At 42.5% G+C, this 20,706-nt stretch overlaps 2 protein-coding genes across 4 annotated transcripts in view; both read right to left on the bottom strand.

Annotated features, from left to right (window-relative positions):
- The window catches only part of STAB1 (stabilin 1), a 41,852-nt gene extending 41,075 nt beyond the window's left edge, over nt 1–777 (bottom strand). Inside the window, exon 1 of the mRNA XM_053468974.1 lies at nt 573–777. Coding sequence (XP_053324949.1) covers nt 573–647 — 75 coding nt within the window. The 5' untranslated portion in view covers nt 648–777. The remainder of the gene's footprint in view (nt 1–572) is intronic.
- A 2,985-nt stretch (nt 778–3,762) lies between these two features.
- On the bottom strand, nt 3,763–18,936 carry NISCH (nischarin). Of its 3 annotated transcripts, XM_053468996.1 has the most exons (21): nt 18,782–18,936; nt 18,382–18,465; nt 17,899–18,081; nt 17,283–17,331; nt 16,406–16,569; nt 15,777–15,872; nt 14,746–14,841; nt 13,472–13,621; nt 13,126–13,194; nt 12,438–12,623; nt 12,007–12,135; nt 11,498–11,611; nt 9,463–9,562; nt 8,443–8,561; nt 8,158–8,201; nt 6,794–7,933; nt 6,517–6,688; nt 6,038–6,170; nt 5,708–5,827; nt 5,386–5,547; nt 3,763–4,894 (listed from the first exon to the last, which is right to left on the bottom strand). In XM_053468996.1, exons 1-21 carry the CDS (start codon nt 18,866–18,868, stop codon nt 4,275–4,277), a joined length of 4,017 nt encoding a protein of 1,338 aa, XP_053324971.1. In that variant the 5' UTR covers nt 18,869–18,936; the 3' UTR covers nt 3,763–4,274. The 3 variants fall into 3 exon arrangements, with proteins under 3 accessions (XP_053324971.1, XP_053324972.1, XP_053324973.1); XM_053468997.1 differs by lacking the exons at nt 18,382–18,465; nt 18,782–18,936 and having other exon boundaries at nt 16,972–17,331; nt 17,899–17,998; XM_053468998.1 differs by lacking the exons at nt 3,763–4,894; nt 5,386–5,547; nt 5,708–5,827; ... (4 more) ...; nt 8,443–8,561; nt 9,463–9,562 and adding an exon at nt 10,409–10,941.
- Nucleotides 18,937–20,706: the final 1,770 nt, after the last annotated feature.

Here is a 20,706-nt window from a genome sequence, read left to right as displayed (position 1 = left end):
AAACAGCAGAAAATTGCTTTATAAATTAAACAAGGTAAATAAACCAATCATTCTTCTAAATGCCCCACCCAGGAACACAAATACCCAGCAATAGGGCACAAAGTCACATAAAGAGTCTGGGTAAAGCCCGCCCCTTAACCAAGCCCCTAACCACACCCAGTGAAATAAAAGTGTCCCCCTCTGGCTATTTGAAAGGTCTTTAGATGAGTTTGCCTCTTTCCAACGTCACCGGATGCCACCAAAGTTACTAAATTGTCAAGTAACCCTGGAAAGAGCTCATTTCTGAGCTTTTTTTCCCTCACGCTGGTAATGGAGATGTCTCACGGTCACGTAGACTACAAACAGCTGTACATGGCAGGGTTCACTACTGACTGCTCACTAGCCCCTGGGATTGTACACGCCGTGGCACAGCTCCATGCTCGATTCACAATTCGGTTACTTTAGTTTCTCAGATTTCTAAACCGCAGCAATTTGTAGGTAAAAAATGCGACTTAGCTAAGCATTTGCTGCATCTGAGGGTGCTAATCCCGACGTCGGTCTGAATGTAGACACATATTAATGCAGATGCTCACCTTTGTCTGGGGTCCGGCGAATGTTCTTGTTATATAAGTGATAAAAAGGACAAAGAAAAGTCTGCAGGCCGTCATTTTCACTCTCGCAGGTCATTTGCCGGAGATGTCGGCTGCAGAGGCCAGAGTCCTGAGCAAAGTTGCCGAAAATACTGGCACGACCTTACTCATTACTAAACTTTATAAATTTCTCCTTCCTGTTTATCTGCCCAGACAAATATGTTGATTTTGGTCGACAAAATGCAACCTGTTTGCTCTGAAAAAGTAAATGAGAAAAAAAACAGGAAGAGCGGATTTCCCTTTTCGTATCAGCGGAAAGCAGAAGGAAGGAAATCCCTTTTTTCCTACAAGCTGGAATGAAAAAGCTTGAATATGCGTAAAGTGATGAGAATGCAGTTTGTGAGTCATTGTGTTTTTAACGTAAATGACTTTTTTTTTGTGTGAAAACGTCTTCTGACATCTCCCAGAGGACCCTTCCTGATTTAATCCTTCGCTTTTCAGTTTTCCTTGGCGTCGGCACCCAAATAGGGCCAGCCTGGATTTAAAACAAAAGAATTACCTCAGAATGTAATTTCCATCGCACCGGGTAAAGTCTCGCTCTTCCGCATAACACAGAAAGTCACCGTTCATTGAGTCACGTTAGTTGGCTTTTACGCATTTCTTGCCCATTCTTTATCATTTCACGAGGATCTCTGTAGTCCGCTGGTCAGAAGGACGTACACTCGCTGCAGGCGCTCCGCGAGACGGGACCCGGCCGCATCGAAATAATCATCCTGCTGTGGAAAGAAACAATCTTTCTGCTATACTGCAAACTGCGATGCAAGCTTCTCTCGGCCATGTTTCCGATGGAGAGCTGGGACGAGCGGAGATTGAGCTATTGAGGGGAGATGCCTTCGTTGCCGAAGGCCGGCGGCCTTGCTGTGTCCATGGTGTGGAGGACACATGGTTCATGGGATGGGGTGGCCGGGCTCCATCTTGGCTTTCAAGGTTGTGCAGGAGCCGCTCCATGGCCCCGGAGCTAGAACTTTCGAACTCATCAGCCTAAAACAGCACAGATACTATAAGGATTATCCTGTAAGCAGATACATTTTATCAAATATAAGCTCTAAACAGCAGAACACGGGCATCCTAAAGGAGAAGACTCATACAACTCATCGCCTATAATACTTCTGGCTAATAGAGGACTACGGGCTGGATTCACTATGATAATAATATAATAAAAGCTGGCCTGAGGATTCTTACGTCGTGGCCACAGCAAACTGCATCTAGCATTTGGAAATGTGTTACTAAAGTAAACCTGCCCAGCGATCAACTTTTTCATAGGCTAGAGCCGGTACTTATTTTCCTTGTTTACCAAAATGTTCTTCAGATGCCTATAAAGCCCCAAAATGCAATTTGATAAAAAAAAATCTGTCAATGAGGGTTATATAAGTTTACTACAATCTCCAGAGCCTGCTAATCATATCTCATAAGAACTATGCATGTACCTGTTTTCGATGACCAGAACGCTGCAGAAGATTAATGTAATTCTCGCTATAATTAACGATTAAAGCTGCTCTCATATTTGGCTAAAAAAAAAAAAAAAAAAAAAAAAAGTTACCCCCTGGAGGCAATTGTCTTAATCAGGGAATCAGAAGCTTAATAGGGGCCTGAAATTCCCAGCCCTTCGTTCTTCTCCCGTTACCCTTAAGGGCATAACCAGTGATAATTGAAGATCAATAATCAGCAAAGCCCAGTAGTTTTGATTGAGTAGAAGAAGCACTTTTCTTATTATATCCCTGCAGCCGAGATGGCAACAAGGAAGACCCAAGAAAAAAAACCCTCAGAAACAAAGGAGAAAAAGGCAAACAAAAAGGCTAAAAACGGTTCAGCATTTTTCTCACCAATCTCCTCAGGAGGGACGATAGACATAGCAGCAACCCAAGCAAATGAGGTAAACATAACTCTCCATTCAAGCGTCGAGAACTCGCAATTGGAATTCTCCAGAAATGAAACTCAAGTTGGAGTGGCTCCTAATCAGATGAAGAGCTTTCTGGATCGAAAAGCAGCTTTACCACTTTGTGGCCTTTGGAAGTTAATACAGGTCCTAGAAAACCGGGGACGTAATAGCGCTGTTAGACATCCTAGGTTCTCCCTTGTCAGCAGGAGCAAGTGCCGATTACACCAAAATAACGAGAAGAAGTTCGGCCATTTTCTGCTGCTGCATAGGACATTTTCCTATTCCTAGAGTATCAAATAAATCTGACCCTCCTCAAGTATTCAAATACCCAGCCCAATCGCGTAGAGCTTCCCAGACAGGGAGCAAAGCTAGGGAGAGTCCAGCGGACCATGCCTTACCTGTTGGGTCCACTCCATCCACCTGTCCGGGGGGGGGGTCGCATACGCGTCAGGCTGTCCCTACGTAACGGACACAACCAGGTTAGCAAACTTCCTTTACAACTCGGGAAGCACAGAGAGCAGGAGGTTCTGTGATGGTGCGGATCTCACCAGCTGGTGTTCACAAAGAAACACAGGAGCCAATGCATGGTCATAGATTAAGATAATGTGTCTGTCCTAGTAAGGCCACTTCAGCCATACTGTTCCTGTTTCCTAATATCCGGCACATACTTTCAGACCATAACCGGTACAGACATCTCCATAATCATACGTCCATTGCTGGGGATTCAAATGCATTAAACATTTCATAAATCATCGCTGACTAACACTCAGCAGATTTGGTTTGTTTTTGCATTAAGGAGCATTGAGTTCACGCCAGTAACTCAAAAACACACATTTTACTTTCCTGAGTTCACATTTTTTGCTAAGTAATCGTTTTGTTAATGTGATAATTCTATTTGTCACGTGTAATCGGGGGTTACTAGAATAGAAATCTGAACATTAAGCAAAACAACAAGAAATAGTTGATTGAGATCTTGGGTAAATTTGGGTTTCTGTATGACAGAGGAGGTCATGTGAAGGGCGAGTGCCTGCTCTGGATACTCAATCCTAGGATGGAAGGAAGGATTTTAATTTCTCTTCGAAGCGTCTGATTTTCTGGAAACAAAGCAGTTTGTCAGCTACCTGTAACAAGGTCACCAGGCCCGTCCATGGTGGGTATTAGAAGAGTCGTGTGTCTGATAAGTTACATTTTGTAAAATTATTTTAAGGCCTTATAGAAGTACAGCAGAGACAATTTAATCAATTCACTTTCTGCAAATGTCAAAAACCATAAGATTCTGTGCGTTTATTTTACAACACAGAATAAATTGTGGAAAAACAAAAACAGTGCATAGTGTTCTACAACAAAGCATGAAATTTCTTTATTCTGTAGATTACTATAATCAGACCCAGGCTGCTAAATGGGTAGCGTTTTTAACACCATGCCAGAAAATGTGATGAAGAAACAAGTTATTTTTATATACCGAATAATAATACTGTGGACCCCACTCGCACAATAAACACGGACCAAGAAGCTCCACTCACTATTCCTTACTTCCAGCACGTAAACGTGTATTTACTAGCGGAATAAGCACCGGAAAGTCATCTGCCAGTTTCCAATGGAGGCCGCCACTAAGCATTACGGCTGGAGAACTGACACGTCAAGTCCATGGAACTACCAATCCATTTCAGACTTTCGCTCTAAACAAAAGCAAATAGTAATGTCTGCTTTCGGATGTTGGACCAGGACCAAATCCTCAGAGTTTTTGTCTTTTTGTACATATTATTTCATCCTGTCAATTCCAAAGGCAGCTCTCGACCACACAAAATCTCCCACTGCCTCGCAAGAAGAGAGATCAGCTTCTCACGGCAATCTGCACTTGGAATGAAGATATCCAAATGTACCTCCCTGTTCCCGCCACACACGTTCTGCGTAACTGGGGGTGCACAGGACTCCCCAAAGTGGTCCACGGATAAAGTGTATGTCAGATCTTGGATGGGAACATCATCAAACACAAACGTAAGTGTCTGTGGGTAAGTCTGATACCCCAATAACACTCTATCCAAATCTCTAATTCTCCATCCATCTATCAGCTGGTACTTGTCTCTCTTTGGAGGCTCTTTGGCAAATTCGGGAAGAGGGTAGCTAATGTAGTCTTCGTTAAACAAAAATAGGTCAGAGTTGGTAAGGATAAGTGTTTTTGGTTGAAGTAAAACATCCTGGGTACCTCCGTCGACAGTAATGACCTGGAAAGCCAAAACGTACAGCAAAATGTTCAGCGACTGGAGCTTTGCAGAACTCTCAGATTTTTCTTTTACTATAAAAGTGAGGTCCCCGATTTCTTCTTCATTTGGATAAATGAACTTTACTCTGCTGGAGTGAATAAGTTCATAATTGTCAATTTTTCCTGAAAGAAATATATAATATCATAAATAACTGTAATTTACAAAATGCTGTTTTCACAAACTGGGCAACTGCCTTGACATCTCTGTCCATGCGCGCAGATATCGGAAGAGCAAAATGGCGCGTTCGCTTAACCGCAGGTCTGCGTTCAGCTGAGCAGAAGCCCAATAGAGCGGTGCAAGCAAAGGAAAGGTGGCACATCACGTGGAACAAGCATTTTAGGGCTGGCCGTTCCCGTATGTTTCTCTCTGTAGCCGCATTTACGATAAATGGTATTCATTTTTCCAGAACCCATACATGGGTCCAAATTAGTAAAAGCTTCATCAAAAGCACAGACTGAGCACACAGCTAGCTAGAAATGTGTGTAATATATCGAGGAAGACGGCACCAGCAGGTTACCAGGAAGGGCTGTAAACATTTGTAGCAGGACCCGCTTTTCCCGATGTTCTCTGTATGTAACCGATGCCTGGGAGAAGGATAGCAACGAGCCGTTACCTGTGTTCTTATTCCCAAATTCAGAGTAGAAATCTTTCTCCAGGGGTTCTGGAGACGGCGTCCGAGCCATCAGTGACAGGGCAGACATGAGATGCTGTATAAAGGTATGGGTACTGTAACTGTCTCTTGTCACACAGGTTACCACGTGACTTGCAGAAGGCCCTGCAAGAAGATCAACAATTACAGAAGTTGCCAGTATTCATTATTGGGAGGAAATTGTAAAGAAATGAGTTGAAAGTCTGGGTTTGGATTTAGATTACATTTGCATATTGCGGGTGCATTCATTTTCATTTTTTATAGTATTTGTTGTTAAAACTGCTACCTGTTAACCGGAAATATTGATCAAAGAGCCCAATGTTCACAGAAAGCAGATCACTAAATCTAATGACAAGACAGCGGGAAAGATGGCAGGATCCAGGGGTCTTGCGCTCATTCCAAGAATCTACAAATCAAATGAAACACAAATCTAAACACACACTGAAGGTGAGCTGCATCGGGTAAAACGCACACTTCTTCACAATTACTACAGATCTAAGGTTAGCAAAGACTGCATTTAAACTTATACCCGTACCCGATACCCTGGCAGGGGAGACGTCATCAGCAAGAATTTCTCATCTTACAAAAAAGAATTCTACAATTTTCGGCCGCTCACCCAGCTCTGAATCGACAAACAGAAAGTAAATGGCTTCTGATGACAGTAGCACGCAAGATGTGGCTTCCACGTCAGGTTCCTTGTAAAATATCACAGACGACCACATGAAGAACCTCAGCTCCTCACTGTCTGCCTGGAAAATAAATAAGAAAAGTTTGCATAATGCCAGAAAAAAGGACTTTCACCCAAAACATGAATTTGCAGTACTTCTTCATAAGCGAAATATGTGATGGGGGGGGGCCAGAGGCATCCCAGATATATAAGCAGGCGGAAAGGGGTCCCAAGGCATTCCAGGTGTCTGGCTTCAGACACAAACAAACCCACTTTTGACATAAATGTAGAGGTAAAGGTATATAATGGAGGAATTTTGGTGATTTGTGTGCTGGAAAGCGGAAAGAAGTAACCCGATGAGCAAGTCCTGCTGCCCTTTACCATTGATAGGGCCGTCACGTAACTCCTAGTGAGCGGGGGTGTCGTACCTCAGAAACGCTGCCACGGAAAAGGTCTAGGATATCCTTTCCATTCATTTTGGAAATAACGTTCAAGGGGGTGGGTGACGGCAGATGAGAGGCGAGCGGATTCTCTTCACATAACTTCTGAATCACACATTGCGAAGGATGAGAGGCTGACGCTTCCCGTGGGCAGCGATCACTGTGGAGCGGGAGACAGAAGCGGCGCTTAGTGTTTTGCATCAGAACTTTGGGGACATATTTTCATTATCTCAATATTTCCCAGGGAAGTTTTACCAGACCTTACCGAGTTGTCTGTAGCTGGATCTTTTCACAGACAGTCTCACAGGGTCTGAAAACGAATACGTCCTTTACGCATTGAAGGGAAGTCCTCAGAAGTTTGTATAAGGTTAAAAAATTTAATTTGTCATCGGGCAAAACAAAGAAAGCAGTGACATCTCTGTAACCCATCAGGAGCTGAAGAACATTTCCATCCAGGTCTTGAAGATGTAATGTAACGGAGGGAAGCGGGATCTTCTTCACGAAGAAAGGGTTTCCCAGAACTTCATGCGTCTTGCATTCTCCAGACAGTAAATCGAAGTCAGCTTCCAGTAGGATGAGGTTTTTCGGCGTGAGAAATACCCACGTTGGCAGGAGTTCTGTGCCACTTTGCTCCTGAATTGTTGAAGTGAAAACATCCTCCTGCTGATCTCTATAAAACAGACGGACAGGGAAACAGCCTTTCACCTCCCCGCCGTCCAAAGCCATGTTGTGTTCAGCAGTGAGACGCTGAACTAATTCCTCCGAACGCTGATTGTTGCAAAATGACAAGCGTTCTAAAGAGCTGCTGCTTTCGGGGCAGCGAGCGCACAGCGATTCAGACAACTCCTGCAGACTTTGAGCATTTGCTAGAACAAATATACAATCTTCTCCATTCCTCACCCTCATGGTTAGACAGATTTTAGGCAACAGGAATCCAAACCCTGCTAAATCCCTGTAGGAAAGGTAAAAAGCCAGCCTCAGCAGAGAGAAATTAGCCAGGTAATCAGCCTCTGCTCCTTGTAGAGGAAACTCGAAAAACACGATCAAGCTATCTGTCAATACAAGGCATGAAGCGAACGCTTTGCGAGATTTGCCCCTCTGCAGCTGAACAGAGAAGGCCCAGTGTAACTGAGCAATGCCCACACCATGGTCTGTATTTTTTAAAGGGAAACAGGACTGATTTCCGTCCTCATCCTTCTGATTTTCTTTATGGCGCCCCATTTCAAAATAACCGTTCTCTGGCCCCGAAGAGCTTGCGTTTCCCTTATCGTGAGCAGCATCGGATGAGGACTGTCCCAGCACATGTGCTATAGACGCAGAAAGATACGAGAGCAATTCCTGCTGCTGGCTACCATACGGAATACACGGTGGGGCATCCGACGCGGGAACCGCCATTTCGTCTTCTCTTTAATTCAGGCCACATGCAAAAAGAAGCAGAAATAAAATAAACAGAGAAACATACCCACGTTTTTAGCCACAAAGACACGGATAACAGAAAAAGATAAGAAAAGCATCTTAAGGGAAGCACCCGACAGACAGAAAAGAGTTACTCTACAGGACGATTTCATTCTATAAATACAGAATTGCGTGCGTGAAGCACAGCATTTCATTAGGTAAAATCAAACTTACCTAAGCAGACAAACACCGCTTTTGCCACCCGGAGATGTGTTTAGCTATAATAAAATATGATCATTTAGATTATTGTTTTCGATCATAAAATGGGTTTTGTAATTTACAAAACCCAAGTAAGAGGCATGCGGTCTCACACTGAACGGGACCTCTGAAACTAACCTTATTACCACTAAAACGCAGACTTGGCAACAGAAGAGCAATTACAGTTAGTTTTTTCTTTACTTTCAGATTTGGAGTGAGAGCATCGAGATATACCGGCAACCGATATTAGCGGCCATTTACCTCCCTGTGTCCGTTAGCGTCCTGCAGACCACCTTCGTCTCTTTCTTGGTAGAGTTTGTGAGGACTTGTTGTCCGATTGCTGGATGTAGAATTGCTGCCGATTCTCACCGTGTCGGTAACTAGACCAGTGAAATATAAACATACATGTTTTTGCCGGCATATTTCAAGGGACAGTAAAGCCTAAATGTATGCTTTACATTAAAAGGGAGGTTAATGCATATAAAACTTTTATAACTGTACAAAACACTACATATTTGTAAATTAATTGCTCGATGTACAGTTGGCGGCCTGTGTTAGGAAGACCCGGCTGCCCCAGAAACATTTATATTGACCATGAGATTTTCATTATTCAAAGTGAAGGAAATCCCTGGCTAAATGGACTTTGGTACATCTGAGACCACCCTCCAGCAATACACCCAGGGCTTAATTCACTGATCTCACTGCTTACACTCTTCATGTCTCATTTCAAAAGCCAACGTATGGTGTGTTTGCCTTCTGTAACCTACTTAACGGTCACCCTCTTGTCTGGTGAACATGACTGGTGGGGCAGCTTTTTAGGGAAGAGAGATGAGTTCACAGGACAGAAAAGTCAATTAAGGTTTTGCCCAACTTGCTCTCATTGGAAGCTAAAGCCACCACTGACGTGAAAAAGCAACCACTGACGTGAATAAGCAACCACTGACGTGAATAAGCCACCATTGACGTGAATAAGCCACCATTGACGTGAATAAGCCACCACCGACGTGAATAAGCCGCCACCACCGACGTGTAGGCGACAAGTCCCCTCTGGTTACAGGTGTCCATAGCAAATAGTGTAAACGTTAGCATGTCAGTCTGATTTTTCACAGAATCATATTTAAGGCAGTACCAGGGCAGCTAGATGGAACCTCATACATATCTCGCTGCACACGGAGCCGACGTGACAGATGAAAGCACGTTTTTTAAATTTCTCCCCAGGTAGATGGACTCACGATGAGCTGAAGATACTGACAGAAGCCAATTAGTCTCGTACAGGATTACCTCGGGTGCAGCTAACAGGTCGTGGTAAAGAGGGAGCGGAAACATCGTCAGGAAACGTACAGCCGGAGTTGGCTTTGGTGAGTTGGGAATCCTCGCTCATCTGACAAACAGCAGCATTAAGAATGAGAGAAGCAGAAATGGTGAAATCTTCCTGACATTTCTACAACATAGGCTACTGTCCAAAACAAAAGTGGGGGACAGAACAGGATCGTCAGTAGGGTTCACACAGCAACCAAACACAGGGATAATAAGAACAACAGCGCTTTTATTACATTTGTAACAATATTAAATAAAAATACGATGAAATGACAGAAAACAGTGACCGTTATGTAAGAAGGATCGTCGATGAATCGTTGGTGAACAGCTGTTTCTATAAAATATATACATGGATGTGCCAAACCCTTATCACCCTGTAGAAAGGAAAGTCACACAGAATGATGATGCGTTAACCCTGCGGTAACTGGAGGCAAATGCACGGCCCTGTCACAGACTGAACATTTTAGGTTTTATAGATCAAGAGACAGGTTGAATATCGAGATCCACAACACCCAACGTCTGACTTCTCCTTTCTTCCCAAACCGTGGTGCGGGTTACATGGTTCTGTTCACAATCAGCTCAGCGCGTGAATGTTATTTAGGAGAGCCTAAATCAGGGACGTGATGTACATTTTATGGGCAGCTCCTCATCTCTATTTCTGGAACATGGCGTTTGGCTGCATTTCTACCACGTATTTAAAGAGCTCTTCAAAACCTACAGGATGCCGTCCATAAAACAGCTTTTACCAGCAATATTTCTTTACGCTAACTGGCAACGCTTGCCTGGATTGCTGCTTTAACATTTTAATTCATTCTTTTAAAATTTGTTACTGGAGGAGAAAAAACAAAACAAAACAAAACAAAAAAAAAAAACAGATCTTCAGTTAGCTTCAATATCGCAGATTAAAAAAACCTTAATCACAACAAGCTATATCTATAGCAATTTGAATATATTTACAAACAGGATACAAATCTATATCTTTTTTAAAAGTCAAGTGTTAATAGCGGGCAGCATCATTTCCAGAGCAACCGTAAACCCGCAGTAATGGCAGCCTCTAGAAACAATGATACAAGGGCAGGCCGCGAAAATGGCCAAACCACCGCTATCTGCCTTCAATTTTGCTGCTTCTACGTTCATGGATTTGACGTTCTGCTGACTGAAGGAAACTTCTCTGATGGAGGAAACTATTTAAACCATTTGCAGCTTGAGCTCTGTTGCTCCCGCAGCACCGCGGTCCAGCGGCACTAACGTTTTAATGGCTCCCTTTGTTACGTTAAGGTCCGCAGGAGAACATGCTTTGGAATTGTCACGTCCCGTGAAAAAGAGTTTTGGTCCTGCTTGCCTATGAAGACGTCAGAAATGGTCAGCCATGTCCACACACATGACTGGCCAATCAGAAGCTGGAAGGACCCCTTACTACATCTTACTGGCTTCCTGATGTCCCTACAACAATGGAAAGAGGTTGGATTGAGCCCTTTGTTCTAAACAGCTGGGTTTTAAACTGGAAGAACCCTAGAAATCTACCTCCAGGATCAGACTTAGGTCACTTCAAAAGTACTAAATAGCTGATCATACAGTCATTTTAACAGGGATGTGGCCCAGAGTCTGTGATTATGGGGCAATTGATGGAGACCTGACGGAGCGTCCGTTGTTTTGAGTAAACTGGAGAACGTTTAAAGACAACTTGCTCTGGATTTTCAGTGATCCAAAGATGACAAACCTTGAGTGAGTATAATTTACAGACTGCCCTCTAATGCTTATAGTGGATAACCTGAGCTGTATTATTATCAAAAAGCCACACTCCAGCTCTAAACAGACAGAACACAAAGAAACCGATGGCCGGGGACTGGATGTTTTTAGTTTCCTCATATCACTATGTGAAAACACATCTAAAACAAGTAAAATGGGCTTTTTAGAGCAGACAGGGGTATACATTTAAATACAATCCACAGACTGGTCTGCAAACATGATGCAGGACTCCCAGATTAGTGGTTCATACCTTTTTATTGGGATGGTGGAATTGGTTTCTCGTTTCCTTTGCTTTCTGAATAGCTTTCAGCACTTCCACAGTATCCAGCTCTTTTTCAGTGGTTTTTGTGTTATCCAGACAGACCTGTATAATAAAGATTTCTCCAGATTACAATACACACGCTCTCTTTTAATTGACTCAACAGAAACTGGGCCAATTATGTGCCGAACATGAAATAGTTAGCAGGAACAAAGCAATCGATTAACGCTAGTCTTTTTTTCATATGCTTTTGGGTAATCGCTATAAGATCACTTGTAAGTGACAGGTTTAGGCCACTGCCATGGATTGTAACCAATAAGCGGTCAGGTTGTAAGAATTAAATGTTTTTTGGTTGGTTTTTACCTCAGATGACCCCTCTGCCACTTATCGGGTTATCATCAAATGTCAATACAAGGTCTGAGATAAAACAAAGTAAACTAAGACCAAGCAATCCACAGGAAAAGCTTGCTTTATATTGGACACCATTTTGGTCATCTCACCTCAGCTGCTCGCTCTCCAAACTGGGCAAGAACTTTGGTTCTATAGTCCGGTATAATGACCAGGGGATTGTGGCTTATGTTGATGTTTTCCAAGCATGGAAGATGTCCAATATGTCTTATTTCTTCAAGCTGGTAAAATGAACATAGCAGTTAGTGATCTTGCGTGTTCGCCAGGCACCCAGACATCCGAGTGTAAATGAAATGGGGTTTCGTTTTAGAGTGTTGTTTTGAGCCCACATTTAAACCTATTCAGGGTGCCCGTAATCCATAAGAAATTAAGAGTTTTTGCTTTCAACAATTGAAAAAAGTTGGTCCTAAAGTGAAAGCATTTGTACATGTTTGTTCATCCACATAGCAGCTATAGCTGGTTATATGTGAGTAAGCACTTTTATTAATGCTATAAATGCAAATACAGAAAAGCAATAGAATACCTGTGCAACTTTATTGTAACTGAGATCCAGATTAACCAGCGAATATAATTTGTTAAGACCACCGAGACGCTCCAACAGATTTCCAGCTAAACTCAGAGTCTTAATGTTTCCAACCTTTGTGTGGACACCATCCAGATCGGAAATGTTATTATATGAAAGATCCAGGTGTATCAAGTTGAATAAATGCTGCGTAAAAATGTTACAAAAAAAGGTTATTTGATAAGAAAATCTGTCAGGTGAAAATCTGGGCGATACGAGAGCAATAATCAATTGACTGCTTGAAGGCATTTGGGGTCATAAAGCAGCAATTTATGGTCATGTTCTCACTTTTTGTTTTTAATGTTTTGCTAAAATTATAAACAATTTCTTTTCAAATAAAATAACTGAATTAAAAGAAAAAGAAAATAAGAATTGCCCCCCCCGCCCAATTCGTATTCAAGTTTAGATGTTTTTGAAATAAAACATTTAATAAAAATAATTTAAACCTCAGCCTTTTTTGGCCAAGATGTATGTAGATAGAGAGAAATGAGCCCTGTCTCATCCTACTAGACAGTAAATAGCTTTTTGGATTTCCACTTTTTTATTTGTGTATTAAGAACGTATGAAATTCCCGTGCAGTGTAGCGTTTTCCCATATGATATAAATTAGAAAGTCTTTATTGCAGCTACCAAAAGGAGGATACTCTTACCTGCAGATTCCCTACTGACGAAATGATGTTATGGCTCAAGTCAAGGAATTCGACTCGTGGAATCAGTTTCTAGAACGATAATGTAACAAGTAGGTTTCTTACTATGCAAAGCAAGTACTAGAATTGAGATCATTTGTGTAAGTGGATAAAAGGGCCACACGCCTTGTATTAGGTGAGATTACGTAACATTTTTTAATTGCCACTGTATTACTTTTAAGTACTCTAATTAGGAAATATTATATATAGAAGAACACAATAAAATCAGAAAGGCCAAAGCTTTACAGAACATAAAGACATGTTAAGTGTAAATATGTATACAAACCAATAAAAAATATTTCATTCTTACCACTGAATCATCAATCAAAGAGATCTGATTGTGGCTCATGTCAAGAGTCGTTAAGGCTTTCCATTTTGGAACAACGGCCGTAATTGGATCCAAGGATGTGCCCTCCGGTTCCCATTGGTCAAACTCCAAAGCCTCAGGTACTAGAATGTCCTTCAGGTACAATTAGAAATTATTTTACTGTAAACGTCTTGTCAACAACTGAATGTAATATGCGATGCAGTGTATAAAGCTTTCCCCCTAACAAGACTCCAAGGGGCTAAAGCCTTCAAAAAGGGCTGGGAGTCAGGCCTTTAGAATTCTTTCTACATTGCACAGGCAGGGCTGGACAGGACAGGTGGATCGTGGAGGCTACTCACTAGCAGAGCGAGGCTACTCACTAGCAGAGCGAGGCTACTCACTAGCAGAGCGAGGCTACTCAATGCTGCACTTATGACCCTGGGGAGAGGCCAGTGCGAGAAGTCTGTTTTAACGGCAACCCATCAGGTACTTATGGAGGCAAGTCGTATTCCCTCCCATGTATGAAGAGAGAGATGTTGTTCCTTTATTTGCTGATTACAAACAAGCTGCGAGTCTCTGCTGTTAAAGAGACCGTGTTTATTCGGCTGCAGAGTGAAATAAAATGGGCTTTATTTTAAACCTTCCGTGGTCTTTCCTACTGTGAGAGTACCCTGCAGAGGCACACGCTACGACAAATATGCTAAAGGACCGGAGGCTAAGAATACAATAGATTGAAAGCTCTCAAGAGCAGAGCCTCCTTTCTTTCTGTGGCAGTACTACGCCATTTGTGGAATTTGTTTGCATTACAGGTAAATGTAATAGGAGACACCACAGTAAGATCTCACCTACTTCTTAAAACATAACTACAGGTGAGCAAAATTCTCTCTCACCTAGCACATGTATCCATACATATCTGAATTTTCCATTTGTGATCTTGCCTAATGACTGCTAATAAATAACGCCACACAGTTGTTTCTGCTCTGTTTCTGATCTAGCCCCTGCTTCCCATCCCTCTGTAGCCAGCACACATATTCTTTGTGTTTTTTCTGAACAGAAATATGTTGATGAGGTTTACTTTGTTCTGCCTCCACGGGTGACCAAGGATAAAGCCCACTTGTTCTGTACTGGCTAAAGGCCATGAGAAATTATCTAATCAATTCACATGCTCAAGGTAATATGCTACAATTGCACAAGCCAGTTAGAGAGAACATAAAGGTGTCAACACCAAGAATTAAGGAATAAAGCCTCTGGTTTGTTTCAATTCTTTAAGTTTGTACCTTCATTGACTCTGCTGAAAACTGAACAGTCATTGTTGCCAAAGTGTTCTTGCAAGAGTTCAGTCCTGTGATATTCCTTGCATTGCAGTGACTGACCTATAAAACATGATGCCAACATGAACGTCTTACTTCAAACACGCATGTCGCTTCATTTTTTACAGTTATTTTACAAAAATACAACGTATTTTTCTGTTTGGAAATTTGACATCTGATCATCCTGTGCCCATATCCTATTTGGGACACCTTTAAAGCCGGACTATTCGATTTACCCCATCAAACTGTCACCAACTTGCATCAGCAGCTGCCACGGAGGAGAGAAGGACCCCCTTTGTCAACTGCCAGCAGCAGCCGCCGCCACGACGGAAAGGGAAACCTCCATCCAGCTCCCTGCAGTCTTCCCAGCCATCGCTAGGAGAGGAAGACCTCCGTCCGCCCCCCTAGTGGTGAGTAATCTGTATCCTGGTTCCTACACATATATTACGGTCACGCACAAGATGGCCACCGTAATATCTGAACAGGAAGTGATGTCAGACTTTTTAACATTATGGCACCAAGTCCCGGAATTGGTGCCTTATTCACTCCCTGCCCTATAAACCCTCAGAGGGTGATCGTGCCTATGATTCATAGTGCCTATTCCTCAGTGCCCATTCTGATTACAGTCTCCAGTGTTTGACCTTGTTGATTCTGGCCTCGGCTCGTTTATCTTGACTTCTGGTACCCCGATGTTGGCTCGTCTTTGACTTTGTTCCAGCCCGCTCCTAGTGGTCCTACCTAGCATCAGTGTCTCCAAACCTCATTGTCCATGACACAAAACCCATATGTTTTTGAAAGCTATTTATTTCCATTAATTTACACACTGTCATTTTATATTAAAAAGGCATTTATTATTATATGCCGTCCTGACTTTCATACATTCTTAGATCATGTTCACCACAGCATATGGACCAGGGAAACAAAGTACAGAACAGTTTTATGTTTTGTGACCATTTTCTGCTCTCTATAATCTGTCCCATTGATTTGCATTCTCTTACCTCTATTTGACAAAGTGATTTAAATATGGACAGATCATATGGCAGTAAGTGCTCCTGTATGTTACTTGTCCCAAAAGGCCCACTTGTACCAGTTATCTGTGGGAATGAAAAAAACATAAGAACCTGTATGTTCAACTAGGAAGCAATTAATGAGTAATCCACTTTGAATAAATGAATACCAATATTCCCTACACAACCTCAGACACGTTTAGTGTATAACTGTCTAGCATCACAGCTCATGAAGACTGAAAGCCGGGGCTGCTTCTCCTCCTCTACAAGGATGTTTGACAATATCATGAACCCACGTACATTTTAATATTATTGTTCATTTTCAAAGAATCTGCTCTCTAAATAAAATGTGACTGGCGTACGTGCCCAACATGAAATAACATGCATATTTTTTTCTCTCTCTGAAGCCTCAGGCAATTTGCTTGATTTCCTCCACACTTTATACAACACAAAGTACCCCCTCACCCTAAAATATACTCTCTGTCCTCCGGGTACACCGCACACAGCCTTGGTGGGAACTATTGGTGACACTGGGTGGGTCATACAGCAACTCTGCTTTAAGTTCCACCCAGTGTGACCAACAATTCCAGCGGTGAAAAGGTTTTAACTTGTAAGCTTACCTTTAAATATTTCAGCCTACAAGTGAAATCCAGTATATGTCCCAGGTCAGTTTTGGCATCCCCATTAAGCCACGTGGGCTTGGCATATCGCAGTAGCTGTGTTACTGCATACAGTTGCAGCGGCTTCATAACAAAAACCTCACCAGCCGAAAGTAACTGTTCACCTGGAAAAGAGCAAATAAGAGAGAGAGATCTGGCCTCTATAGTCCTTGATTTTGTCTTAGATTCAGCACCCATTTGCCTATCCCATTCATGTTCAAATTCCCTCACTACATTAGCCTCTACCACTTCTGCTGAGAAGCTGTTCCACTTATGTACTACCCTCTCAGTAAAGTATTTCACATTCAGTATACATGAAAATGCTCTGTGATGTCTACCAATCATGTCATTCAGAATAGTGAAAAAACCTTTGTGCATTCGGATTTGCACGAAATGAAAATTTACAGATGTTTGGTAAGTTCAGCAATTCGTACAAAGCCACAAAACGTGGCCAGGCACCCCACGACGAAAGCAAAGTAAGAAGCTCTGATTTTTTGTCCGAAACATGTGGATCGGCATTCACTCACACTCTCAATCGCCTCCGTCTTGGTGGAAGTTCTTGGCGGGTTATGTCGGTGGAGATGCGGACAAAGATAGCGGATTGAAGCGAAGGGATAAGATAAAGGACAGAAGATGAAGCGGAAGTGCTCGGTAGAGAAACACTTAGAGAGAGTGAACAAGAATGAGAGCACGAGAGAGCGAGTGAGAGCGAATCGTGGGCCCCCAAATTTTCAGCGGAACCGAATGGGCAAGGAAACTAAATTTGTTTCCTGAGAACAAACCAAACAATTAGTTTCAATTGTTTTTGACCCATTTGCAAGTCTAATAAACACCATACCTTTATTGAACAGTTCTTCAGCAAGAAGAGCTGAAATTCCACTGATTTCCTGAACAAAAAAAACAAACAAAACAGAAATAAGTATTAAAGCCGCACGAAGAGCGTCACTGGGGCGCTGCCACTCAGCAGCACGGTGTGTGCAAGCCGGCCGCCTAACGGCTACGTGGTGCAGCAGCGAGGCAAGGTGGTAAGACCGCCGTGTGTGAACGCCGGCCACTTTAATTTGATTAGGCGGCCTGGCTTGCACACCCTGTGCTGCACAGTGAGCAGGGCCAGATGCCCCTGACCTAGGCGCCAGGACAAAATTATCATTTGCTATGGCGACCTGGGATTTGTCGAGCCCTGACAAAGTCACACTGTAATACTAATTGGGGGGGAATAACAGAGAAGCGCATGTGACTGTACCTTTTATCAATCCTAGGTGTCCTTTGGAATCAGGCTAAAGCAGACATTCTAGGCTAAGCAGGCCGTTTCCATGCTTAGTAATGTTCAGGTTTTACAGAAATATCTTTAAGACACCAGTCACTTGTTAACAGTTCTGATTCTTTATCTGGGTTTAGCGCGCAGGCAAAACAGGAAAGGCTTAGACAGGCCAAGGAATAAATCACAAACTTACATAGCGGTGAAAGTGCAGAAAGTATGACAGCGATCTCGGCACTGCTGCTGGGAACTGTGCGAGGAGCGTCTGCAAATAAACCTCCAGGTCGATCTGTCGTCTTTCAACTAAACTTTTTGAGTTCTTTCCAATCATTTTCTTGGGGGGCAAGAGATTTTTAGCAACTCTGTTCTCTGAAGACAGCTGAAAGGCATACATAAAAGGCTACTAATCTACAATCAAGCAAAGAGCCATCCTCTCACCAATTCTGTTTAACGTTAAAATATCCGGACATAGGAAATGATGGGGGAATATTCTCAGGTCCCACCCAACGGCGTATTTGGCCGACATTTATTACCCCTAAAAGGAGGGGACAGATCAGGCTCCCAGTGCGCTCCCGTTTAATGAGGGAGATCTCTGATCTACGTACAGCATATGTGTCTGAAAATCCCAGCAAATATTAAAAAACAATATCTCACAGCATCCATTACACGGTCTTTTCACCTTTTCATGGAGATCGTAGAAGTCACTGTAGCGATGCTTTACCTTCCAGTGATAGATTCCGATATAAACCTCAATGACGTACACCTGGAAACACGTTGATACAATAAATATATATACACAAACACCTCGCTGCGCATGCACGAGCCTTATTCCAGCTGCATCCTATTTCCTCTACTTTACTCCTCAGACTCTTTGGTCTATCCTGCTCTTGGGGCGAATCATTAAATCGTGCACCGTTACCTGGTATATATTTCATGGTATAAAAATGAATAAGGACGAGTTTATAGCAAGGAAGGATCCAGAGCAACAGACCTAAACCCCCTGCCCCCTGCGGGCACACCCGCCACCAGAATCCCCCCCCCACCGGGGCACACCCGCCACCAGAATCCCCCCGCCTCACCGTGTAATTGTCCACCAGCTCCGAGCCCACCACCCGAACCCCCCTGGGCTCCGCAGTCTCATCTCCGAGGCCAGCGAGACCATCCATGACACCAGGGACTCCCGTGACAGCTCCTAGTCCGCCATGCTTGTTTACATTTCTGCTCCGTCAATGAACTTTATTGATACGAACAGACAGACACTGGGAAACCAGCCGTTACTGGGGCCGGCGGCGAAGCATAGAGTAGTAATGGAGGCCTGGAGAAAAATGTTCTTCAAACCCAAGTGAAGTCCATGACATGACAGAGAGGGGAGCCGAGGCCAGTGCGAGCTGCCCCATGACCCACCGCCCTGCGGCATAATGTGTCGTATTCTGTAACCTATACATGTGTGTATGTAGTATATCTGTGTGTATTATGTGTGTATGTAAATACTATATTTTATATATAAATACTATATCTATGCGTATATATATATATATATATAAATACTATAGTATATCTGTGCGTATTTTATATATATATATATATATATATATATATATATATATATATATAGTCCAAGGTTAACAATTGCACTCCAAATGCCAATTTGCTGCCCGGTGCCAAGTAGCTGTAGCAGTAAATAATACAATATCCAACAATAGTTACCGGCACTCCAGGGACTTTCTAAATAACCAGACGAAAAGCTTTGATTCTCAGGTCAACGTTTCAGTCTATTTATTGTAGACTTTCATCAGGACATCAGGACTTTCCTGATGAAAGTCTACAATAAATAGACTGAAAAGTTGACCTGAGAATCGAAGCTTTTCATGTGGTTATGTAGAACGTCCCTGGAGTGCCGGTAACTATTGTTGGATATTATATATATATATATATATATATATATCCTGATGTCCTGATGAAAGTCTAATAAACAGACTGAAACGTTGATTAGATGTCCTGATGAAAGTCTAATAAACAGACTGAAACGTTGATTAGAAAACTGCAGTTTCTCGAGTGATTATTTAAAGAAGTCCCTGGAGTGCTGGGAACTATTATTGGATGTTATAAGATTTGCTGTTGCAGCTACTTGGCACCGGGCTAAAAAAAGTGGTGATTGGTGTGCAATTGTTAATTTTTGACTTATATATATATATATATATATATATACTGCAACAACTAATTGATAAAATCGATAATAACCGATATTCAGTTATCAATTAGTTGAATCGATTTTATCGAATATAAAATGAGGGTTTTTTCAGAGCAAATGCTCTGAAAAATACCCTTCGTTTAATAATCCCACCTCAAAAGGAGAAAATATCCAGTGAGCGGCGGCTGTGTGACGGAAATGCCTTGTTGGTGTCGGCGTCATCGGAGAACGGGCAGACTGGTGCGAGATGACATGTAACTCACATAACCCCTCGTTACAACCAAGGTCTGCAGAATCCCATACAGTATCTCACAATCTACACTTACCTCACATCTTTTAAACATTTTATATATCTTTTCTCTCTGCTACAATGTAAAGCAGTGAGTGTACAGCCTGTATAACAGAGTAACTTAACTGTCCCCTCAAAATAACTCAACACACAGCCATTAATCTCTAACACCTCGGCAACAAAAGTGAGTACACCCCTCACATTTATGTAAATATTTTATTGTATCTTTTCAAGTGATAACACTGAAGAAATTATCTCTGCTACAATGTAAAGCAGTAAGTGTACAGCCCATATAACAGAGTCCCCTGTCCCCTCAAAATAACTCAACAAACAGCCATTCCTTGGCAAGAAAAGGGAGTACACCCCTCAGTGGAAATGTCCAAATTGGGCCCAATTAGCCATTTCATCTCCCTGGTGTCATGTGACTTTTTAGTGTTACAAGGTCTCAGGTGTGAATGGGGAACAGGTGTGTTAAATTTGGTATTATCACTCTCACACTGGTCACCGGAAGTTCAACATGGCAC

The sequence above is a fragment of the Spea bombifrons genome, chromosome 6, assembly GCF_027358695.1.
Source record: "Spea bombifrons isolate aSpeBom1 chromosome 6, aSpeBom1.2.pri, whole genome shotgun sequence".
Lineage (NCBI taxonomy): Eukaryota > Metazoa > Chordata > Amphibia > Anura > Pelobatidae > Spea > Spea bombifrons.
The sequence above is the reverse complement of the archived record's forward strand: the minus strand, read 5'-3'. Positions and strand labels throughout refer to the sequence as shown.